General features: G+C 35.5%; 2 protein-coding genes across 7 annotated transcripts; both read left to right on the top strand.

Annotated features, from left to right (window-relative positions):
• Nucleotides 1-4,351: 4,351 nt before the first annotated feature.
• On the top strand, nucleotides 4,352-15,347 carry LOC101260367 (uncharacterized). Of its 4 annotated transcripts, none has more exons than XM_010327015.4 (9): nucleotides 4,352-4,502; nucleotides 4,765-5,641; nucleotides 5,847-6,178; nucleotides 11,518-12,660; nucleotides 12,742-12,900; nucleotides 12,981-13,320; nucleotides 13,431-13,501; nucleotides 13,591-13,713; nucleotides 14,690-15,347. In XM_010327015.4, exons 2-9 carry the CDS (start codon nucleotides 4,786-4,788, stop codon nucleotides 15,056-15,058), a joined length of 3,393 nt encoding a protein of 1,130 aa, XP_010325317.2. In that variant the 5' UTR covers nucleotides 4,352-4,502; nucleotides 4,765-4,785; the 3' UTR covers nucleotides 15,059-15,347. The 4 variants fall into 4 exon arrangements, with proteins under 4 accessions (XP_010325317.2, XP_069144754.1, XP_010325315.2 ...); XM_069288653.1 differs by having other exon boundaries at nucleotides 4,373-4,502; nucleotides 4,722-5,641; nucleotides 13,591-13,737; XM_010327013.4 differs by having other exon boundaries at nucleotides 4,373-4,502; nucleotides 4,722-5,641.
• A 728-nt stretch (nucleotides 15,348-16,075) lies between these two features.
• Nucleotides 16,076-25,702, top strand: LOC101260074 (ubiquitin carboxyl-terminal hydrolase 9). 3 transcript variants are annotated; one of them, XM_004245396.4, is made up of 14 exons: nucleotides 16,076-16,516; nucleotides 16,622-16,787; nucleotides 19,408-19,656; nucleotides 20,441-20,582; nucleotides 21,149-21,208; nucleotides 21,324-21,419; nucleotides 21,668-22,066; nucleotides 22,155-22,295; nucleotides 22,578-22,748; nucleotides 23,066-23,323; nucleotides 23,483-23,631; nucleotides 24,071-24,634; nucleotides 24,713-24,989; nucleotides 25,198-25,702. In XM_004245396.4, exons 2-14 carry the CDS (start codon nucleotides 16,636-16,638, stop codon nucleotides 25,360-25,362), a joined length of 2,823 nt encoding a protein of 940 aa, XP_004245444.2. In that variant the 5' UTR covers nucleotides 16,076-16,516; nucleotides 16,622-16,635; the 3' UTR covers nucleotides 25,363-25,702. The 3 variants fall into 3 exon arrangements, with proteins under 3 accessions (XP_004245444.2, XP_010325313.2, XP_069144755.1); XM_010327011.4 differs by having other exon boundaries at nucleotides 16,111-16,516; nucleotides 23,483-23,619; XM_069288654.1 differs by having other exon boundaries at nucleotides 16,263-16,516; nucleotides 20,449-20,582.
• Nucleotides 25,703-25,755: the final 53 nt, after the last annotated feature.

Genomic DNA, 25,755 nt, shown 5'->3' on the forward strand with positions numbered 1-25,755 from the left:
CCTCCATCCGTTGTTTGTCATGTTACGCTTATCAAAAGTCAATTTGACTAATTTTTAAAGGTAAATTAAATCATATTAATTCGATATTTTAAACAAAAAAATCAGATATTCTAAAACTATATAAAAAGTACTATAAATTATAGTTTTTTGCATATTAATATGATGAAAAATACATGTTAAAATGTTAGTCAAAGTTTTTATAGTTTAACTCTAAAAATAGAAACCATAACAAACAATACCAGACGGAAGGAGTAAGTTTTAGCTAAATTTTTTTTTAATATCTCTTTCTTCTTTTACTTTTTTTTCCATTATATTTTTTAAAAATAAAAAGGCTTAAAAATCTATGTTTCTCTCTTTCACCATGAGATCTTGATCTACCATTTTTCTTCACAAGAATTCACGTCATTTTATATTATCTTCTTGTCATTAATACTATTAATTTTTCAGATGTACCCATCATTTTTTTATCAGAAAATGGACATCGTCATCTACATTTTTTCTGTCGGAAAAAATGGAGACCTCCATCCACATCCTCTTTGCGGGAAAAAATAAAGACAATTATTTAAATACTTTCTCTTTTATGTCAACATAATCAACAATAAACAATCACATCAATTAATTAAAATCGATAGTTAAAAGAAACAATATCGATAACACCATTTTTTCGGACATAATGATAGAAATTCATAATTATACGATGAAACATTGTTCATATTCCTTGTACCATAACCAAATAAAGAGAAGAAGATTATAATTGAGAAAATAGATTGTGGGAGGGACCGTGTTTGGGGAGGTTATAGTTTCTCCGTTTGGATCTAACAAGAGAGAAAGATGAGCGGTTGCCATGGATAGGTGAGTGAGTTTTTTTAGAATATTCTTTATAATTTGGCCCAAGTCATCTCCACCCACTCGAAGTTGTCCGCATAATTCATTTAGACACCTCAACTAATCCTTGTGCCAATTGAACACTTTATTTGTTCAAAAGTCATTCCTATTAGACACAAAATGCTGACATGACAAAAACGTGTAATTCACTTTTCTTGAGCGCGTGAATTTATTAAAAATAATATTTTTCTTTTTTTTTTCTTAATTTATACCCTTTATACCCCTAAGTTAATTTTTTTTAAAAAAAATTAACAAAAAAGAAGAAGAACAGTTCTTCTTCTTCCCTATTCCTATCAACCCCAACCCAACCCAACCCCCATACCCATACACCAATGGTTATCTTCTTCCCCCACCATTCTAATGATTTCAAAATTCTTAGTCTTAGTGTTTATCTTCTTCCCCCACCATTCTAATGGTTTTAAAATTCTTAACATTTTGTTTCATTTATAAATTTTTTCGGAGAGATTTTTTTGCCCATCTTTCTCTACCTAAAAAACGAGATGAAATAAAAAGTTATAATTAATAAAAAAACTGATGAAAAAAAAATTGTTGGGTTAAAGATGGAACTGTACAAGGAGGGGAGGGGAGGGTCACCATTAATGGAGTTAGAGGAAATGTATTTTTTGTTCCGGTTGAAGGGGCAGGGAAGTGGTGTTTAAGTTTTGTTTTTTTTTTCATTTTTTTTACTTTAAAATAATTTCTTAAATTTTTTTACTTTATAATATAATGTTTAAATAATTTTTTGGATTAAAAAATAACACATGTCATTATTTAATTGGTCAAATTGACATGTCAGCGCGAGTGTATTTCACACACCCTCTTTTTTTGTTTATTCTCGAAAAAATGTTCAAATGGTTCAAATTCAGAATGGTTGAAGTGTTCAATAGGTAGTACGTCTAGTTGAGGTGTCTAAATGAATAATCGGGACAAGTTTGAGTGGCCGCATATGACTTTGGCCTTATAATTTATTTTAGACAAATAAATATACTGAAATATTAGAAAAATATATTAGAATTTCATTTTTAAAATAAATTTTTGAATAAATGTCATATGTCATCATTTAATTTATCAATTTGTCATGTCACTATCACGTCACAGCGAGAGTAGTACACACATCTCATAAGCCTAAATTGTTTTAAATAGGTAACAATTTTAAGGGGTACAGATGTTCAATAGTTACAAACCTTAGTTGATGTGTTTAAATGAATTATGTGAATAACTTCGAGGACCGCATTTGACATAAGCCTAAATTGTTTAGAATTGTCTAAGATATGTGATTTTGGCCCAAAATATCCATAAACATGGGAAATATTAGTAGCTTAGTTTGATCACTATCTAAATATTTACCTTGTTGGTAGAAATTTGATTCCCCACATTATAATCTCCTTCTCATTTTCTTTTTCATACCTCTATTTTTTAAAAAAAGTAAAAAACTAACATGGTATTGTATGCGGTTTTCATAAATGTGTGTTATATTAGTAGAACACAATTTAAAAATGATTATTACAAATGAATGTAAAAAATGTAACTAGCGAATAAAAAAAAATGTTTGCTATACATCATATTTAACTAAAAGAGATTAATTATAAGTCGCTTTCTGCAAAAGCACAACACATTCAAATTAAAAGAATTGGTGTTTGAAAATTATTCTCATAAGTGTTTATCTAGGTCAAATTAATTCTAAAATCAACCACGTGACTCATAATATAAATATAATTATATTTTTTTGTTCAATCAAAGTTCCATATACTTTCATAATTCAGAATTGAAAATAATAAATCTTCAAATCAGCTAAAAAGTCTATGTGATATTAGGGCTTTAAAATTTTAATTTGAATCCTCATATTCATCTTAAAAATAAGTCAAAACTCAATTAATTATTTTCATCATCTTAATTATCATATATAAATATTTTAAAATTATCGTTTTAATTTGTGCATTTCGCTCGAGAAAGATATGATTATTTAATTTTTCACTCTTTAATTAGCATTAAGTTATGACAACTGAGACGAATATTAATAACTTAAAAAGGATTTATTTTTCTCTTTATACAAAATTGATGATTTTAATTTCATATGTGACTGATAATGAATTTGATAATTGAGTTGTTATAAATATGTGTAACCTATTTCTGTTTTTATTTTTATGTATTAGGGTTAGCTTCCGTAAGACAAAAGTTAACAATAACTTATTTTTTTAAAGGGAAAAGGGTCTGATATACCCCTCAACTTTGTCATTTATAGCTGATATACCCTCGTTATAAAAGTGGCTCATATATACCCCTACTTGTAAATAAATGGCCCACATATATCCTTTTCTTCTAACGGAAATGAAAAAAATAATAATTTTAATCTAAAATTTTATTATTTTTTTCTAAAAAATATAATCCCATATGAGTAAATTTAATCCTTGTCAAACATATTTTTTTTGACTTTTTCTTTGTTTTAATGACTAATTTATAATTATTATTTTGATAATCAAATTTATTTATGTTACACTAATATTCTTGTAAAACTTATTATAGATGACCAATTTTTTTCTTCGAATACGAAATTAAATTACAATACACAAAAAAAAAATAGTTTGAATTTTTTTTCTTTAAACTAAGGAATGAAAGAAAAAACAAAATAAGAATAAAAAACTCAAATAATTATAATAAAAGAAGTCAAAAATTAATTTATATATGAAAAAAATTAAAATATACCTTGAACTATGATAGAAGAATCATATATACCCCTAAATAATTTTTTTTAAAAAATTAGAAGTAACAAATATAAATTTAAAACTGATTTTTTAATTTCCGTTAAATGAAAGGTATATGTAAGCCATTTTGTAACGGCAGTGGTATATGTGAGCCGTTTGTATAACGATAAGGGCATATATGTGCCACTTTTATAATAAGGGGTATATCAGCTCTAAATGCCACTTTTATAATAAGGGGTATATCAGCTCTAAATGACAAAGTTGAGGGGTATATCAGACCCTTTTCCCTTTATTAAAAATACATTCAAATTCAAAAGCACTCGAACTAGAAAGCCAAATAGTTATACTGACAATTTGAAATCGAGCCTTCAAAGTTTGCATTTGATCCCCTATCGGAATAGCACCAAGACACTTTCCTTTTATTTTTTTAAAAGTGCTTAAAAATAAAATTAAGACTTCATTGCATTGAGAATGTTAATTAGACTATTATTATTTTATTTATATACTAATTTCTATTATTTTAAAATTAAAAAAAAAGTCCAAATCATCAATTTTGTAATGATTATTACTTTAAATGAAATTTAAATTTAAGACATTGCATTTTATTAAATTTATTTGTTCAATAATTTAAACATGAAATGTCTAAGAAGACATTAATGTTGGAAAGTTAATATAAGTAAATTAGACAGATAAAAAAATAATTGCAAATTTATGGAGTGAGTATGTACTACTTTAAATCATACAGTAATATATTTTTAAAGAGTAATAAAATTTTAATAAAGTATATTCAGCAAGGGTATTCTGGTCTTTACAAGCGGTGGCGTTTATTCTGCTTTGGGTGCTTCTCACATTGGAACGCCAATTAACATGGGATTCGTCAGATTTGTTGAGCTCTCTTGTTTATCTCTTTCTCATGTATGTATAAATGGATTTCCTTCATCTTTATACTCGGTCCTTGCTATGCTTTTGGGTGTGATTTCGACTTGTGCTTCTTCGTTTAATCGAATTTATTTGTTTTCTGTGCTTCGGATTTGTATATATATGCGCCTTTGATTCTCATTCATTCATGATATATATCCTTGCGTTTTTTTTTAAAACTGAATTTGAATTTGGGGCTTTTTGCTTCTTTCGTAGATTTGTAATTGTTGTTTTAGGCCTAAAGCCACTGCTTGCTTAGGGTTGAGCCAACCTTGCAACCATGAAGAGCCGGTCTCACCGGCTTCCTGTTGCGAACCCACAGGATGACTGGATTGATGGTTCATGGACAGTGGATTGTGTGTGTGGTGTCAATTTTGATGATGGAGAGGAAATGGTGAATTGCGACGAGTGCAGTGTGTGGGTACATACACGTTGTGTGCGGTATGTCAAGAGTGAGAAATTATTTGCATGTGATAAGTGTAAGAATAAAGCCACCACAAATAATAGCGAAGAAACTGAGGTTGCTCAGCTGCTTGTTGAGTTGCCCACCAAGACTTTGACCATGAATTCTCCATATCCTAATACTCTCCCTATCCGTAGCCCCTTTAGACTTTGGACTGATTTGCCAGTGGAAGAAAGGGTTCACATGCAAGGTGTCCCTGGTGGTGATCCAGCTTTGTTTTCTGGGTTATCATCTGTATTTGGTCGTGAATTGTGGAAATGCAGGGGTTATGTTCCCAAAATGTTTAATTTTAAATATAGCGAATTTCCTTGTTGGGATAATGAAACAAGGGACGCCCATGATAATACCAGTGACAAAGGCAATGAGATGATTAATGGTAATGGTGCTGGTGCTTTATTCTCATCGTCAAAGGAAAACTGCTTGTTTGCACATGTGGTTAACCCTGTTTCTGAGAAGCATGTTCTTGAGTCCCAAAATGCTATGGATTCAGATGCTACTACTCGCTCAACCAATGATATGAAGGACACAGGTTTATTGGGTTCTAGCATGATACAAGGCAACAAGGGTACCAAAGAAGACTGTGGGATATCCAATGATCAAAGTGGTAAGAAGAAGTCTAAGATCCTTGAAAAGGAAGACTATCTTAAGAAAGATGCACATGCTTCTAGACCAGGTGATTAAGCTACTACCCTTTTGTTAAAAGGAACTAATTTTTGCATGTCTAATGCTTTCTTGACATTCAAATTTGGTTTGTGTTACTGATGCTTTATCTACTATTTGAATTGTTACTAGCACTACCATGATTGTTGATAATGGTACTAGTATTCCTTTTCAAGTTATGAGGGAATTGACTCAAAGCAATTGCAATTTTTTTAAAGACAGAAGCCCCATGTCTGTCAAGACAGATATTCAGAGAACAAAATTTGGAAATTCAGGGGAAGTTTTGGCTGCTGTTGACCATTTGGAAGGACCTGGTGTACTGGACCATGACAATACAAGCTATTCTGACATTCCAACTTCAAATGAGCGCTATTCAAAAGCTGCATCTTATGATGTATCTAAACGCTGCTCAACAAGTGAAGCACATCCCCGAGAAGACAAGATTAGAAACCACATTTCTGCTAGGATTGAGGATTCTCCCATGGAGAATGATGGAGCAACATCAAATTTAGAGCGGAGTGACTCTGCTAGTTTACCTATGACAGAAGAGGTAAGTGATCGGTTTTCATGCTATAGTTTCCTGTGACTGTGGTGACTTCTCTTTGTTTCATTTCTCACAGATTGCCAAATTTATGACCAATTATGTCCAGTTCTGCATTTATTAAGTGGTAGAGTAACTTTATGTACTATTAAGTATTATCCTTTTTTATACTTCAACTTTGTAAAACAGTAGGGGCTGGAAGACCAAAACTTTATAGGAGGGTCGAGATCGTCTATTCCAGTGTTATTTACTCTTTCCCTTCCCTTCGTTAGAGAGGTAAAATGGATGGGCATATTTGGAATAGAAGCCAGGCGCTTTAACCTCGATGGATTTACGAATATTCCTATTAGAAAATGAAGAGGAGATGAAATCTCTCTTATTATGGTATTAGCCAATGTCACCAAAGCTTTCCAACATTCAAAGCTAGTGAACCTTCTCTGGTGCTCTAAATATTCTAGCCACTGTTATTTTTGCATCAGTTCCTTCTGCTTTGGAAAAAATTCACACTTAGTGAGGAAGTACCTTGAGGGTAACCATGCAATTATTCAGATTGCCATAACTCATCTCCTTGATGAGATCGGAGTTGAATTACAGTTACATATTTCATGTTTTGTGTTGGTGTAAGGTTAACCATATCTATAGAAAATGCGAGAACATTTATGAGTATGTTGAAACATGTTTGAACTGGAGCTGTGGTATTTGCTAAGTGAGTGGAAATATTTAAGTCTAGCCATTATGGTGAAGCACATGGATCAACTATTCTAGTAGCGCTACTGGTTGGGATTTGATAAAGAAAGAGAAGGTATATTTTATTGGCTTTCATCTGAGACTAAAAAGAAGGTATATTTATTGGCTTTCATCTGAGATTGAATGGGAGTGGGATAAAGGTGGATTGTGTTTCTTTTGTTCTCCATTGTCGCTAGTTAATAAACCCGCCCGCGCTTTGCGCGGGGAAACATCTACTCTAGGTAAAAGATAATAATATTAAAATACAAAAATCAATTATATATTATAAGTCATACAATTTTATATTGCAATTCCAAGCAAATAATAAATATATATAAAGTGAGTGAAGTTGTCAAAAAGGGCCAACCTAGCCCCACCTGGTCCAAGCCTCGTGGGCCAGAAATTTGATCTAGGGAAGGCCAGCCCTTCATTTGGAAAGGCCTGAAAATGTCCAACCCAACCTAACCCTAGAAGGGCCGCGGGCTAGCCCTTCTTTTTTTATTTTTTTCTTTTTCAAATCAAATATGACAAATAATGGTGTTGTTTCAACAACACTAGCAAAAACTCTAGTGTGATTAGCATGTATCAAGGATACTAGATATATGTATCATTGTATATGGTGTGATGCATCCCAAATGCGCGAGTCAGATAGAAGGAAGGCAAGGGCGCAATATTTCTCTATGTATCCTAGATACATATGAATGCACAGTGAAAATGTATCTAGAACAAATTAACCTAATTTTGAGTCTATGTATCCCAATAAGATTCGTAATATTACAATATAGCGTGCCTTTTAAGTAATTAGCTATCTATGGTATAAATAAAATATTTTTGGCCATGGGCCGACCCCGGCCCGACCCCAATCAAGCCTCAAGGGTCAAGGGCTTATATTGGCCGAGCTTATAAGCCCTAGTTTTAAATGGGCTAAAAATATCATATCCCAACCCTACCCAATAACGGGTTGGGTTGGGCCGGCCCCATGGGCTAAGTCAATTTTGACGGCTCTTATAAACTAAAATTATATATAAATTGTCTTTGGAAAAAATAAATAGCAGATGAATTTATATAAATAAAGCATGACTTCCTTTTGTAGTTTTATAAGACTATATTCTAATCAACATTTTCAACTTGATAACAAATTATATATCACAAACTCTTGCCTTCCTATCCTAGTTAAATGTTGTTCATAAACACAATATTCATTACTGTAAAATTAAGGGTCAAAAACACACTTATAGTTCAGGAAAAGGTAAAAATTGGTAGTTGCATTGTATTTTGATAAATAGTTAGCAATAGTTTAGGTAGGAAACTCATACACTTGGTAGTTTAGGTATGAAATTCGAAAATCAGGGATACTTGAGGTGCATCTTTTACCATCAACTCTATTGTGAAATATAATGTTTATTAGTATAATAGTAAGTAAAACCATTATTGATCATAATTAGAATTTTCTACTGTTGTGATTTCGATCTTGTTCACAAGTATCTAGTAATTTACTAACCTTTTCCGGGAAAAATCACCCATGTATACTTTCCACGGTGGCATGACCATTAAAGCCTGAAGTAATGATATAGAAATAAGCATAAATTAACAATACATACTAGGTGAATAAATAAACACCATAAATTTCTAATTAGCTTCCTTCGGGATTGGTTTATGAGATACGAGAGAATTTTGGAATAATGGAGTAAGAAAGATCTCTCATTCACGGCAATTTTTACAATAAATCCTCAACTTCTGTACAATATTTTGCAGCTTTACTTCAGCATCACGGCCACAAAGACTCATCTATAATTAATTAATATATACTTCCTCCGTTTCAAAAAGGATGACCTAGTTTGACTTGGAAGGAGTTTAAGAAAAGAAAGAAACTTTTTAATCTTGTGGTTCTAAATTAAAGTTATGTCAAATGTACCAAAATTCCCTTTAATCTTCTGGTCTTAAACATGCCACGTGGAAAGTTAAAGTTAAAGTGTTGCCAAAAAAGGAAAGGGGTCATTCTTTTTTGAAACGGACTAAAAAGAAAATAGGGACATTCTTTTTGAAACGGAGAGAGTATTACTCAAATTTTATCCCTTAAATTAGCTAATATTTCCAGAGAATATTGTTTCTCTCAATCCTTAATGATTCCCTTTTTCCCTCTTTCATTCTGTTACTTCCTCCATGGTTTTCTCTCTCCCACTTTACTTGGACCATTCCAAAAATCAGAAACTTTACTCCCTCTTGTGCTTACAAATGTCATATAATTTTCTTCTCATAATTCTCTGAAAAGTTTTCAAGAATGTTTTTGTTTGTTTCAGTATATTCCATCATTCATGGTATAAATTGAAAAAATAAAAAGAAGTAAATCCCCGAAGCGCGCACACACACAAAAAATATAAATGAATAAGTGACACAATAAATAAATAAGTAAAGTATTTCAAATAAAATTTATTTTTACTCATAAGATTTGATTTTCTAGTAAAATTTATGTATATGTTAATAAATCCCAAAGCATGAGCATCAAATATCATCATTAATGGACAGTACTTTATTGTCCCATAACTAGAAATCTGTAATCTCCACAGAGATACATAAAATACCAACTAAGCAAATCTCAAAAGCAAGGAAAAGGATATTTACCTTGCCACGTATTTCGAGGAGAGGAGGAAGAGGAGATTCGCCTGCCAGGAGGAGGGAGAGAATGGAGCCCTACCCAAGAGGATTAAAAGAAGCGGCGGCTGTTTTATCAGGGGAAAGAGTTGTCTGTTGAATATCCAATTTTCTGTGATGGAACATTTTCTTTAATACTTTTAATGGAATAAAGGCTTAGAATTGACTCTTCAAAAATGTGTATTATATAGGGATGAGTCAACACCTCTATTTGAGAGCGAACAGGAAGTAATGAGTCAAGCAAGTTAGCAGTAACTAAAACACGTAGCCATATGTTTTCAAAAATATATCACTCCCCCACCCCAATTATTATTCTCATTGCAACATCTAACATTCGTGCCACACCTTGAGAAACGGGATAAATCATTCACCTCATCAATAGGTTGACTTTTGCGGCTACAATGCTGGAAGAAGTTTCTCTTGATCAGAGTCCAAAAGGAATGATGCGAAACTGTAATGCAGACATGAAAGGAATTAAATTGCATAAGAAGAAATAGATTGCAAACCCAATGAAGAAGAGATGATACATTGAGGTCTATGTATCGTGTGTGTGTGTGATGAAGGCAGAGAGACATAAAACATGTTCCTTTCGCACTTGCGCCCAGAAAAGTCAAAAACTGCAACAAAGGAAAACCCTAAGCAGCAACTGATTTTCTATCCATCAAATCACTCAATTCAAAGTTACAATGCAAATGCTGATACATACAAAAATAAAGCACCCATCCACCCAAAAACATAATTTTAAAATGAAGGGGTAAAAGTTACTTAAAAGCATAGATCATACATTGGAGAAGATGTCTGATCTGTGACAAATAAATCAATAGAGAAAGAGGTTGAATATCCTTATTTTTTGTTTTTCCAGGGTTTAAAACCTGCAAATCTAAATTGCGACAGAAATTCAAAATACTGGATACAGAGATACCCAAAATACTAATAAAACAAATATCAAAAGAAAGAAAGTGAATATTTACCTTGGCGAGTACCTATGTCGAGGGGAGGAAGAAGAGGAGATTGGTGTGGGTGAAGGAGGAAGAGGATGAGCCCTAATTAAGAGATTGTAAGAAATGGCGTTTGTTTTATCAAAAAAGGAGGTGATTGTTTTGAATCTAAGCTGCTTGGACTTGGGTGCGGGTGTCCGATACGGGTGCGGATTTAAAGGTCGGATCCTTCATAATCTAAATTTTAAGATTTGGGGATATAGATCCATGTATGAATACAGGGGTGGGTATTCGCCTAAAAATAATTAAAGCATCTAAAAATAGAGATATAATACCTAAATTATGAGTTATTATGTGGAGAATCCTGAAAGGAGATAAAAGGAAACAGTGTGACATAGAAATTTTACATAAAATGTATTCCATTTCCTTCCATTTCACCTTAGCTTTTGTATTGATTACAAAATTCATCAAAATTGGCCAGATTTTCCCCACCGAAGTACCCAAAATCTGTTGACCAAATTGGACACGGATCTCACACCCACACCCTTGTCGTGTTGACACGGGTGCGGCACCAAAAGTGAAGAGTCCGAGTAACTTAGGTTTGAATATACCCGATTATCTATAATGGAACACTTCTTGAATTATTTCAAAAAGGAAAAAGGCTTAAAAAAGATAAATAGGAATGCTCGTCATATAGGATGTCACGTCACCTGGCTGGTGATTCTCTTATATATGTGCATATTAAGCATGACTGTCTCTCTTCTCTTGCTCCATATATAATATAAAGGTATCAGCTGAAGACATTTTAAAAACTTCAGCATAGGCTCTTTTCCCTCTTGCATGCTTGATTGTCCATAGCACTTCACCTTGTCATTCACTGCTTGTGCCTTGCCATTAGGCAGCCATTACAAAGCGAAAGAAGAGATGAGAGATACTTTCATTCTACATTACACAAAGAATGTGTATTATTTGTTCTTGCCTTTTCTTTTCTAGTTAAGGAAGTTTGTAAAATAACGTTGATTGTGGAATTAGGTTGTTACTAATGTTACCAACAATAAGGAAGAGCTTGCGGTTTTAAGTCTTGGAACTGAATCACAAATGGTGGAGCTCATGGTAGAAAATGTTGCATGTCTTGTCCCTAACATTAAAAGGCAGCCACATGTTGAAAGTTCAAGTGACAACAAGATTATTTGCTCTTCAGAACTTGAGGTTAAATTGGAAGCCGAGGTCCATGCTGATCCTGCAGCCCTTGAAAATCAACGTTTACTTCCAGGCAAGGGTAAGTTGGATATAACAAAATCATTGGCAAAACCTGCAGGGACATCTTCAGGATGCTTGTCTGAAAAAACTGTAGTAAATATTACCACTATAGTCAGTTCAGAAAATAGTGACTGTAAATTACAGGAAGGCAGTAGAAATGCAATGATTGGTAATAATACAACTAATACTGATGAATCACCCAGTGCACTCTGTCAATCTAATCAAGAACCTAAGATCTCTGAAGTTACAATAGGAGCAAGAAAGAGTTCAGGACACAAAGAAAGTTCAAAACCTCCTGAAGAGGCACCTAGGTCAAGCTTAGCAGTCGCGACTTTGTTATCAGATCCAAATCACCGTAAAGTAGTTCTATCCGTGGGAAAATCATCTTCAGGTACAACAAAGTCTTCTGCTCCTAAGAGTCGAATATTCTCGAAAGCTCACCATCATGATTCTAATGGTAAACTGAGGGGAATTTCTGGGAGCAATCTGAGTAATAAAAGAGAGAGTTCGTCAATGGATGCTGGTAGGGATGAAGAGAGGCGTGAAAGACCAAAGAAAATGTTGAAAGAGCTCCCAAAGTCATCAGTTGGTTCAGCATCGAAGATATTGCAGTCGACCAAGCTCTCTCATGCTCCAGTGAAGAAAACAGTATCAGAAGCCAAGGATTCAGTCCCCAATTCTTCTGCTAAAGCATCAACTGTGCGTAGTAACCCTGCTAGTGCACGCTCTGCAGAGTCTTCTAGCTCACTGCAAAGTGAGAGTGCGGCACACATTCAGAATAAAGCTGCAGGTACACATTTGACACAAAAATGCGAGAAGACAAACCAGCCAAGTTGCCAGCCATCTTCTAAACTGAATGCACACCTGATGCATCCTCCGTCTTCATCATCCCCTGCAGCACTAAGTGATGAAGAGGTAGAAGTTGAATTAATGAATGTTTAAAGTTCAATATTTTCCTCTTAGCTTACGCTTGTGCGGCTGGTCATTTTTATGTAGCTTGCTCTACTGCTTCATCAAGAACTTAATAGTTCTCCTAGAGTTCCTCGAGTGCCACGGATGCGCCATGCTGGTAGCTTACCTCAGTTAACCTCTCCAACATCTACAAGTATGCTAATGAAGCGAACATCTAGCGGTGGAGGAAAAGATCATGGGTTGGTAAGCTTTATGATATTTTTACATAATAGGCGATTATATGCCTATTTTGACATTATTCTGACGTGTTTATATTTTGCCAGACATCTAGGAGAAAGTCAAAGGACATAGGCAAAGATGGTACAAACTGTTCTCAAGAGGTCGTTCAGGAAACTAAGAAATCTGAAAGATCAACTTCCCTTGGTTGTAGAAGAGAAGAAGATTCTATTATTAGGAGAGAAGGAGATGCTGGATCAGCAAAAAGTGTGCAGTCTCTGAAGAAGAGTCACACACTTGCGTCCAATACTTCTGCAAGTAGTAGTTTATGTTCCCCAAATGAGGTAAATGAGCAGAACCTTTCCTCAATGCACAATTCATCAAGTGCAGCTGCTGCTGCTGATGATGCAAAAGGGGTTGGCTATCCTTCACATCAGACATTACCAGGTTTTTGCCTTAACAAGAGTTATATATGTTAGATGTTCTATAAAAAAAGAATATTCCTTTTATTTTGGATCTTCTTAATGTTACGTTGCTACCTTTTTCTGGATTTGTAGGCTTGATTGCTGAGATTATGAGCAAAGGTCAAAGAATGACTTATGAAGAGCTCTGCAATGCAGTTCTTCCGGTACAGATGCTTTAATGAGATAAGATGTGTTTTCTTCTGGTGTTAACAAAAAAATTAATTTTTCTGTTATATTCCTGATTCTTCTTTAGCACTGGCCGAATCTGAGGAAGCACAATGGAGAACGTTATGCATATGCAAGCCATTCTCAGGCTGTCCTTGATTGCTTGCGGAACCGAAGTGAATGGTCTCGCCTGGTTGATCGGGGTCCCAAGGTTATCTTTAAGAATTAGGCACTGGTTGGTGTCTGAAAAGTGTCTAACGAGTCTCAATTACTTTCTTTTGTTTTTTAAGCATTTATTTAAGCTTCATATTCAGTAAGCTAAAGCCTAATCGAGGGTGAGGAAGGTGCTATCTGAATTCTTTGTGCCCATTCAGCTCTTCAAGATCATAACGAATGTTCACTTTATGCTAGATGTCAGTGTAAACCACCCTCCGGGCTTGGGATCAGCTAAATTGCATAAGATCATGTGAAATTGAGGACTGCATTGACATTTCCTATATCATAATTATATGTTACAAATAACATTTGAGACCAATTATGATCCGTCTTCGTGTTAAGCCTCTTTATCTCAAAAAAATATGTTCCGCAACCATAGATAATTTCTCCCAATATTACTCATTAAAGAAGAGTTTCTACTGGTATGCAGCCCAAGTGGTGGACTGGGAATGTCTGGTTCCCTGAGACTGAAGGAATGGGCAACTGTCCAAGTTTCCTTTTTTATCTTCGACAAATTCTTGCAGTAAATCTGGATAGCTATTGCAATTGAAGAAACTTTTGGCATCAATGGTTAAGCTGATGATTTTTTTTTAAAAAATTAATACTGTGGCCATATTAACTTTGAGGGAGGCAAGGTGTAATGTTAGGCAGTGTTTCTTTGTTCTAGAGTGAGGTCATTGCGAAGGATACTTCAAAAAATATTGTGAAAATAGCTAGTTTGGAAGGGCTCCGGCTGATTTATGCTTCACCTCGATTTCTTTCCAAAATAGTGAAGATTTATGATCTCCTTGTTACCTTGCCTTCCCTGCCTGACTACCCAATTAAGGAAGAAAAAACATCCATGAAGCTTACATTACAGCAGGAAAGGAACTATGTTGATTATTGCTCGTTAATGAGTGATGTGTATATTCAATTCACTATGTGGATTCAATATTTGGCTTATATCCTTTTAATTTATTTTTCTTTATCAGACGAGTACAAGTAGGAAGAGACGCAAGCTTGATGTTGATTCCCAATTTACTGAATCTGAGGATAATGAAGATTGCATGGATAGAGCTGCAAAAGATGTCAGGAACAAGACTTTTGAATCAAAACAGGAAGAGTTTCCCAAAGGCAAGAGGAAGGCAAGAAAGCGCAGGCGATTGGCTCTTCAAGGAAGAGGCATAAAGGATGTGAGGAGGCGGCATAGGGCTGAGGTTTTCAGTGATGAGGAGATTGGCTCATCCTCTGAATCTGGCAGAGACAGCATGTTCAGCGAAGATGAGGTACAAGGTGGTGAAACTTCTCCTGCTGGAAATGAGGCCTCTGCTAGCTCTGATGAGAGAGCTACCATGTCATGATTTGTGTTAGGTGTTTTTTTGTTGGTTGGGGTGTTTAATACTTGACATCTATCATTAGAAAACTGATTCGCAGATCTTGTCCAGTGGTGCCTCTGCATATTCTTGCATACATGAGGTTATGGCACTAGAGTGTCATTGTTTATAGGATGTGTCATTGACTGGTAGCTTTGGCAATGTCATGTGTCGATCCTATTGGCACATATATATGTGTCCTTGCATATCAACTGCTTGTTGCTACTGAATGATTTTGTTAATGGGATTCATGACTGAATTTGTATTCTGTTCGGAATCTGTAAGCTGCTGTAACTAGTTTAGATGCACAACTGCAGATCACCTATATTGGTTGGACTTTTGTTTTCATGGTATTGAGCCTGGTTGGTACATTTGTAAGCCCCCCTCTGGAAGAATTAATATCTAGAGCACAGAAGTATACAGTATAACATCAAAGACTCTTTTCAGTTGGCCTGTTTCTTTGATTTATTATAACTTGACTAGAAAAGTGGGTTATTTAAAGTAAAATTCTGAATGATTTTGTGTTCCAAGTGCACATTTGTGTTCCAAGTGCACATTTGTGTTATGCTTTTATAGAGATTCTTTGAGTGCTTTCTTCATTAGTGTATGGGCTTAGGAAGAGTGAACAGCTTACTTACGCAAAGTGCTGTCTATTTGATGCTATTCGGTTGTCATTTCGATATGAGTAGGTTCTTGTAACTTTAGTTTTTTGTGTTAGTCTGCTTATATTCTCGAAAAACCTTACGTGCACAAAAACGTTTTTAACCTCCCAAAGTAATTAAAACATGCACAAATTCATCCGTTAGCAGAAGCTGAATTTTAACCACCATCTTTCAATTGTTTTTTTTTTTTATAGTACCCCAAGAAATCAAGAGAGGCTGAATAATTACCACTGGGTTATTCGTGATTCGGTTATTGTTTAAAATCAAAATTAAATCAATCTACTCGATTTTTTAAGTTTCTAAAACCAAACCAACAAAAAGGATAATTGTCGGTTTGGTTATTGTCTATTTTTTTGATTTGATTGTAATAAAATTTTTGAGGACATAACAACTAGTTTATGAACAATCCATAGAAATAGGTTCAATCAAACAGTTAAACAATACTAGAGTTATTATTACACGAACAAAGTGATTCAAAAAATAAGAAAAGAAAGTATCTAATATATATACTTGATGCATACAGTAAATTCAACCAAAAAATGAAAAAGGAGGAGAGAATACAAAACTGGAAATAGTATTTTATATTCAACCAGAAAGTAGAGGGTCTCGTGATTGGGCATATCATATATAAAAGGTTGGTGGATGAAAATTGAAAACTCAAAACTCACAACTCAAAAGAGAGAGAGACGCTTCGTGTATTTGTGCAGATCAAAACTCGAATCGGGGAATTTGGGTTTCTCCTGTAATCTAGGGTTCATAACTCCCCCCTTTCGGATCTGCTAGGGTTCGTCTATTCCTTTTCTCATATTCCTGTTACTTTTCTTTTTTGTAAATTCAATTTTGAACTGGAATCTCTCTTCTTATTGTTTTTTATTATCATTATTACTAGGTATTGTGTGGATCATGACGATTCCGGATTCAACCTACATGATGGAAAACGGATCTATTGAATTGCCGTGCACCTCTGAAGAAGAGGCAAGGATCATTCAAGAGCTTATGAGCAAAGCTGAGTCCAATTTGAAACAAGGCAATCTTTATTATGTTGTTTCTAACAGGTCTGCTTTTTATTTTGATGTTCCATTCTAGCAAGCATTGCACCGCGCCATTTTGTGTTTCTTTCTTTCTTTCCTGTTTTTATTTTTGATTACCTACAAATTCCCATAGGCGCTCTTCTCTTGCCATTAGACCAATGCCTTGGGGACAAATTTCTTTTGCTGCTCACTCACATCTATCAGCTAAATAATTAGGGCTTCTGCCACCATGTTATGTTTGTAGTAAATGAGTTAATGTGCTAGTTTTCGATAACTTATCACTACAAGGTATTTCTTTTTATCAGGTAAAATATATCATTAATACTAACAAGGTATTTGAATATTAATTTAAAGAGATTAACCTGATATGAACTGTTTCGGAAGTAATTGGGTTATGATATGACTCATTCTAGTCCATGAATTTTGGTTTTGAAACATTAAAAATTTGCTCAAGTTTCCAAGCAGCATATTTTTTTTTTTTTGAAACTAGTAACTTTAGTCTGTATATCCACAGGTATACTACAACAAAAGTGTATTTCCCCTTTAGAAGTGTTACAACTTACAGAATAAAATAGTCTTAGTCTAAACTGTTACCTATAACTAGGACATCAAAGATATCTTCTGTCCTAGTTAATATATCTTGTTCACACCAAAAATAGAAAAGAGCTAAGCAGTCCATCTTGATCTTCTGTAAGCTATTCTGCCAATTTTCAAAACTCCTGCTGTTTCTCTCTTTCCAGATTGTCCACCAAATACATGCCGAGACAAGTTTCAACCTCTTCTCCTTGTCAGAAGCATTGCCATCTCTATTCCAGCTGCTCAAGATTCTTTTGATGCTCCCTGGTTTCACCCATCTTATCCCCTTTAGACAGATGAACATTTTCCATAATTGTTCTGTCCATGTACAATGCAAAAAAATATGGTTAATTTGTCTCAGCATGTTCTCCTCATAAATTACATCTCGAAGCCAACTAATAGCCTCTTTGCTTTAAATTTTCATGAGTCAAAACTGCTTCTTTTGTTAATAGCCACATGAAGCAATTTACTCTGTAGGGTACTTTTGGTTTCTAGATGATCTTCCATGGCCATTCCATCTCCTGTCCAGCATTCTTGTTGAGTTCCTTGTACACTGTATTTACTGATTGACCTTTGGTATCATTCTGCCAAACTAATAAGTCCTTCTTTCCAGTGAGGTTGCTGAAAGAGCCTACTGAATTTTGAAATTCTGCCACTTTGTCAATCTCCCAATCCTAAGGTTCCTCCTTAAGAACAAAGGCCATCCTTGTCCAGTCCACATTGTATCCACAGTGGCCTGTTGATGTTGGCATAAAGTGAATAATTCAGGATGTAACTGTTTCATAGGTACAGACCCATTCCATTTATCCTCCCAAAAGGATGTCTTTGACCCATCTCCCACTTCTACCTTGGTTCTGTGATATAGCACTGGCCATAGATTTGTGTAGTGCATTTATATGGAGTACTTATCATTTTACTCATCCACTTATCTTCCATGCCATATTTTGCTATGATGACCTCTTTCCAGAGCATGTTATCTCATTTGCAAACTTCCACAACCACTTCATCATTAAGCTCTGGTTTTGTTCCTAAGATTCTTATGCCTTGGCATCTTGTGTTTTTACTCACCATCAGTTCTTTCCATTTAACAAGATGAAACTTCTTCTTATCTTCACTGCCTTGCCATAAGAAATTTCTTCTAAGTGCATCAATGCTATTAGATACACTAACAGGCATAGGGAAGACTGACATCATATAAGATGGTAATGTATCCATCACACTGTTAATTAAAGTCAATCTTCCTCCCAAGGACAAGTACTGACTCTTCCAGCTGGTGAGTCTCTTTTCATTATTTCTCCAGTATCCGTTTCCATGTGCCTTTGGACTTGCTTTTAGCTCCCAAAGGCATACCTAGGTAAGTAGTTGGAAGCTCCCCAATCTTGCCTCCTAGTTTTCTGCTCAAAACTTCTGTATTCAGCAAACTGTTGATTGGATAGATGATAAGTGCTGTTTTCTCACCTATATTATATGTAAGAAAAGGAAGCTACTTGAGAAAGACTCTCTTTGTTCTTCCTCTAGGCAGAATCTACAACATGATTAAGCACTAAGCATATAGAGTTGATAGTTATGTACCAAGTAAAATCATCAATGTGAACCTGAATGGGCTGTACTGGTAAAGAAAGTTTGAGAGCTGAAGTACTACGTTGACTATGATTCATTGGATCTGTGAAACATTACCTTAATATTTGTAGAGACCAGGACTGTGATCTTACTAGAGGCAAATAATGCCTGGTGGTTTCTTCTTATCTAAGTCATATGACGCTTCAGCTATTCAGATCCTCCCCTTTGTTGCGGTGGCCATTTTGCAATTTCATTTTACCTTAAAGATTGGTGCTCCATAATATGGTTACAGATGGACACTTCAACCAGTTCCAGATAAGAAATTGATTTGTTGACTACTCTGCTGACTTCGTAGCTGTTTGATTATTTCTTCTTTTTTCTGGTCTGACCTTATGGTATTTAGGTAGTTAAGTGTTTTTCCAGTTGCTAAAAAAATAAAAATAAATTAGAACATGTCATAAAGGAATAAACTTGAAAATTCATGCTCTAATTTTGTCTGTATGTTTAGGTGGTTCATGGATTGGCAGAGGTACATTAGGAAGCCTCTTGGTGCTTATCCATTTAACGAGCATGCTACCGAATCTCTGCATTCTCTTTTACCAAATTCAGCTAATAGACCTGGACCAATTGATAATAGCGATATAATAATTAGAGAAGCTGACAGTGGAGATGATGATCCACAGCTTCTCAGAACTTTGGAAGAAGGGCGTGATTATGTGTTGGTCCCACAAGAAGTATGGGAGAAGCTCTCTGAGTGGTAAGGCTTTCTTGCTTATTTCTCATTCATCTTTCTTTATCAGACAGTGCAGTGGAACTTAACTTGGCAACACAGCTTATGGTTTCTGGAAAATACTCCCATTGTTTGTTCATGAGTAGAAGATACTCGATGTTTTGAAGGCATTTTTTGTCGAACAACAGCTATGCAAAATTCCCCATGATTTTCTTTTGTGAACTTCACTGTTCAGACAGAGTTGTCTGTGGATGGTTATGGTCGACTGTCGTGATTAGAAGTACTATGCTGTTACTTAATGCCCCCTTTGTTTTAATTGAAGTATATTACTTTTCTTTTTTTGTCCGGTTTCAAAATGAATGTCTCTTTCTATGTTTGGTCTTCAATTCCAACTTTCTACATGATTAAGTAAATGTTGGTCTCTCTTTTTTGACCATAAGATTCGTAGGCTATTTTGGTCATTATACACTACATGATTAAAAAATCTCCTTTTCTTAAATTCCATGCCTAGTCAAACTTAGACTCTTAAACTAAAATGGAGTGAGTATTTTTTTTCTTTATCAGTGGAAGGGGAGCTGGATTGGATCAGTAGCTCCCCTTCTTTCTATTTTAGTTAGGGTCTTAAAAAACCCTTTAAGAGCTGATTGTCAAAAACATTTACTCTTCCCTGGGATTCACATGCTATTCTTTTCCCAGGTACTAGCGTACATGTTAGTGATCTGCTAAAATTGTGAGGGATTTACCAGGGTTTTTCACATGCTTTCCATTTCTAATTTTTTTTGGTCTTGCGGTAAACACGCACTGCCTTTAGGTATAAAGGAGGACCAGCATTACCTCGGAAAATGATATCTGTGGGAGATGCCAAGCAACTTAGTGTGGAGGTGTTCCCGTTGTGTCTCAATTTATTTGATACTAGAGATAAAAGCCACAAGGCTTTACGGTTAAGTAAAAAGGTATTTATGGTCTTGTCTCTCTATTTGGTCTCACTAATTTATATAAGAAGATACAGAGTCATTTTTTGCCCCTTCAAAACAAAAGATCACTTATTATCAGGGACTCAAGGTGCACTCTTGTTGCATCATCTTTCTCTCATCTCTAATTATAAATAGTGTACACCTGCTTCTCCATTCATTTGGCCATCTATTGGCTGTTTAAGAATGACACTGGTAAATGCACTATCTGATGATTGCTTTTGCTGTAACAATCTCAATCATCTTGTTATTATCAATTCGAAAACATGGTTTCTTAGGGATGGTGGGGTGGGGCATAGAAAATGATGTCTGATATTCTATTGGAGCAATACATGAACTTGCTATTTGAATCATGGTGGTCTTCTTATGTAATTCTGCACCCTTTATAACTTAATAAATGGGTGGAACTGTTAGCTATGTGGAGGTAGATCAATTTGACCGTACTAGCTGTATCATCTGATCGCTTTTTTGGTGTTTTGTTCTGTTGTTTAAATATGTTTTCTTTTCCCAGTTATTTAGCAACTTTAAAATGGTGTAATATGTTTCAGGCATCTTTACATGAACTCTATACCATAGTGTGTAGACTCAAAGAAATTGCGCCAGAAAAGGTTCGTTTCTTTTTAAAATCAGGACATTATCTAGTTTTATTTCATGTCATCAAGCAAAGTTTTCTTAAAATGAGACTAAAGCTATACCCTTCTTATCACTTCTTCGATTGTACAGGCACACATCTGGGATTATTTTGAAAAAACGAAGCATACAAAGTTAGTTGCTTCAAACCAAACACTGGAGGACTCCAACCTGCAGATGGATCAAGATGTGAGTTTTTCATACAATATGTCCTCTCTACATTACTATTGTCGTATGAAAAATGAGAAATACCAGCTGATAGTGATATGCATTAGTAAGAGGGCCCTTTGGTTTACCACATCAACTAAAATAATCTGAGCATAAAATCTCGCATAAGTAGTACAATGCTTGGTTTGTGGAACAAGAAAAAATAATCGCAGAATAAGTGAACACATGCTTTCTAGTAAATCTTTACTGATGGAATGATCTCCTGCCAGATTCTCCTGGAGGTGCAACCTGAAGGGTCACTGCCTTCTGGTTTTGGCTTCGATTCAACAGGAAACGACTTGGCATTGGTTCCAGTTGAACCTCTGAGATCATCTGTCACAATTGCTGGTGGTCCAACATTGTCCAATGGTTTCTCTACTGGATATAGCTCCAATGCATATCAAGGGAGTTCTTTGAACTCTAGTTATGGCGATATGGAGGATGGATATGATAGTCTGAGGCCTGCAAGTAAAGGCGAAAGGGGAGGGTTGGCAGGATTATCCAATCTGGGAAACACATGCTTCATGAATAGTGCACTTCAGTGTCTGGTTCATACACCTCCGCTCGTCGAATACTTCTTGCAAGATTACACTGATGAGATTAACAGACAGAATCCTTTGGGGATGCATGTAATGTTGCTTCTTTTGTCTATGTTGTGAACTTTTCGTATGGAAGAGATTTATATTCAAGTTTCTAATATCTGTTGTAGTTTTACAGGGTGAGCTTGCACTTGCATTTGGTGAACTATTGAGGAAACTATGGTCCTCTGGTCGAACACCCGTGGCACCCCGTGCATTCAAGGGAAAACTTGGTCGATTTGCTCCCCAGTTTAGCGGATATAACCAGCATGACTCTCAGGTTGGTTTGGCTCGTCTTGGCTGAGATTGTCATATTTTCCACAGGGTTTGCTCAATGCTAATTTTGGTCTTTAGGAATGCTTCTGTATCATCTGATAATAAATGTACCATGTATTAGCTACTTGTAGAGCCTGTTGTTTTTTGTTGCTAGAATATTGCGGGTAGTTTTTCCCACTATAGGCAGGGCCTTAAGTTCATATGTTTCCTTTACCTATATGTTCGGAAACACATTTCTCTTGAAATGCTGCTAGATTTTCAGTAAGTGATATGCTTCTATTTATAGGAACTACTCGCCTTCCTCTTGGATGGATTACATGAAGATTTAAATCGCGTCAAGCAAAAGCCGTATTTTGAGACAAAGGACTCAGACGGTCGTCCAGATGAAGAAGTTGCTAACGAGCTTTGGAGATACCACAGAGCCAGAAATGACTCTGTTATAGTTGATATTTGCCAGGTTCTTAGCTTTTTGTCATTTTCTTTCTTTATCGACTGGGACTGTCTTGATTGACCTTTATGCAAGTGGTTTTATATTTTTAGTCCTGGGAATTGTTATTATCTTTTTCTTTTTCTCTTCCCTATGTCAGCTTGAGTTCGACACTTACTGGAGGCTGATAGTCACTTTTTTTTTCTTTCTGGTGACAAAGGCTATTTCACTTCCAGTAATGTTTGGATAGAACTTTGTTGGGATATAACGCATCTGAAATTGATGTTTGTTTTCTTGTTAGTGCATATGGCCATCAAGTTCACTCATACTGAAGCTATTTATTTCAGGGCCAATATAAGTCTACGCTGGTTTGCCCTGACTGCAAAAAAATCTCCATAACGTTTGATCCCTTCATGTATTTGTCTCTACCACTTCCTTCAACCGTCACAAAGACAATGACAGTAACAGTGTTTTATAGTGATGGCAGTGGCCTTCCAATGCCATATACTGTTACCGTCTTAAAACATGGTTATATTAAAGATCTTGCACAGGCTTTAGAAAATGCATGCTGCTTAAGGATTGATGAATACCTGCTACTTGCAGAGGTAATGTTTTTTTTGCTATTTGTTCACATTATGTATGGGTACCGGACATGTGCATGCCTATGCAAATGTTTGTACCAAAATCGTGTACACATGTAAATATTTTGTGTTGGCTTGTTCGAACTGTGCTACTGTTTGTTTCATAATATGTCTCCTGAACAGGTCTATGATCATCGGGTATTTCGATACTTTGAGAACCCTACAGAGATTTTGAATTCAGTTAAGGATGATGAACATATTGTTGCATACAGGCTCCCGAAAAGGGGGGCACAACTGACAAGACTGGAGATTAGTCACAGGTACCGGGAAAAGTAAGTTTAAATCCTTGGATTATATTGGTACTTAATTTTTTTAAAAAAATTCTCGGATCTTGTGCTAATTTATAAGCTGTTAAAATTAAAAATTCTGTTATTTTTTGCCCACCAGCTGTCCCATTCGTCATGATCCATTTTTCATGCATTTGATAATTTACAAGGTCTTCTCCTAGTATTGCTTTTTAGCAACTTGAGTGAAAATGTGGACTCGTGAATTTGTGATTACTCTCAATTTGGTGTGTGTTCACATTCAATAGTATAAATTCGTTATTGAGGTTAATAACTGACGAAGAATGAAGTTAATTCTGAATTTCTTAGTTGACTTTTTTACTAGTTATTATACTAATCACTCGTCAAGAAAAGTAACTATTCAAGACTGGTGTCTTGACTATACTTGTGTCTTCACCTGCCGTTAACCATCATGCATTTTCTCCAGGTGTATCATAGACAGTTCGAAGGCCAGTGAGAGGAAGTTGTTCTTGACACCCCTTGTTACTTTCTTGGAAGACCCACATAACGGAGCTGATATTGATTTTGCTGTCCATAAGGTACTTGCTCCATTAAGAAGGAAATCATTTATCTCATCAGCACCTGGTCTTAAGGATGGTTCCGACAATGGTTCTCCCTCGGAAACAATTGAAGTACCAATGAACAGCTGCACTATCCAATTTGGTTGTGAAGGTCAATCAACAGAGTGCATAGATCCAGTGGGGAATTCCAGCATGGAGCTGACATTTCATCTTTGTTTAACTGATGAACGGGGTACTAACTGCAGGCCCGTTGCAAAAGATACGGTGATTGAACCAGTTAGAATGCAAAAGGTTATATTGGATTGGACTGAGAAGGAATATGAGCTATATGATGCGAGCTACCTCAAAGACCTTCCAGAGGTTCACAAAAGTGGACTTACAGTGAAGAAAACCAAGCAAGAAGCTATATCCTTATTTTCGTGTTTGGAGGCCTTCCTAAAGGAGGAACCTTTAGGACCAGATGATATGTGGTATGTCATGAGATGTTTTCTTTTAAGTTTTGTCCACTTGATGTGGATTTTAAGTGTATGTTTATGATTTTAATTCAGGTACTGTCCTCGCTGCAAGGAGCATAGACAAGCCTCCAAGAAGTTAGATCTATGGAGATTACCGGACATACTTGTTTTCCACTTAAAGCGGTTCTCTTATAGCCGATGGCTGAAGAACAAGCTTGATACGTTTGTGAATTTTCCCATACATAATCTGGATTTAAGCAAGTATGTGAAAAGTACGGATTTATCTGAGAGCTCCCATGTGTATGAGCTATATGCAATAAGCAACCATTATGGTGGACTAGGTGGTGGGCATTACACAGCTTACTGTAAGGTACTTTTTATTTTGTCTTGTTCTCTTGTTGAATATTGTAATTGCTAACTAGAATATATTCTTCTTGAGATAGCAAGAAATCAGGAGCTGTTAATATACTATAGTGAGAATATTGAACTGAATCTCGGCCAAGGGGGTCGTATGGTCTTGGTTGACTGTAGGTTCATTGTATACTTGCAAACAACTGATGGGTTCTTTTAATTGGCAGTTGATTGATGACGACAGATGGTATCATTTTGATGATTCCCATGTTTCACCTGTTGCTGAATCGGATATCAAAACATCAGCTGCCTACGTGTTGTTCTATCGAAGAGTTAAAGCTCAACAAGATGGAGTTGTGGGAGGGTCCTATCAGTGCCATAGAAGCTCTTGAAAATGCTCGACTGGTATCTCTTATCCCCACTTGATAAGGTCTGAATTCTTGGCTGTCCGGCAGGGGGCTAACGTGGTTGGGGCTCATCTTATCCCTAGGTAAATTAGAAGTAGGTGCTCTATCAGTAAGAGGCGCACCAAGAGGAAAACAGAAATTGGATGAGGCTCTAGTGTCTTTTTTTAAGAGAAATTTTGTAAGTCTTGGGTATCCGTATTAGGCATTATACTCTTGTAGAGTAGTAGTGTTCTTATCATTTTTTAGTGAAGAAGTTGTACTCAAGGACCAGGCCTTCTTTTTTTAAATCTAATTACATATAGCAGCATGAGAGTTTGATGAAGAAGTTTTTACTACGACATTTTCTTGTAGATGAAAACAATGGACATAGTTGAATGA

The sequence above is a fragment of the Solanum lycopersicum genome, chromosome 8 (genome assembly GCF_036512215.1).
Source record: "Solanum lycopersicum chromosome 8, SLM_r2.1".
NCBI lineage: Eukaryota > Viridiplantae > Streptophyta > Magnoliopsida > Solanales > Solanaceae > Solanum > Solanum lycopersicum.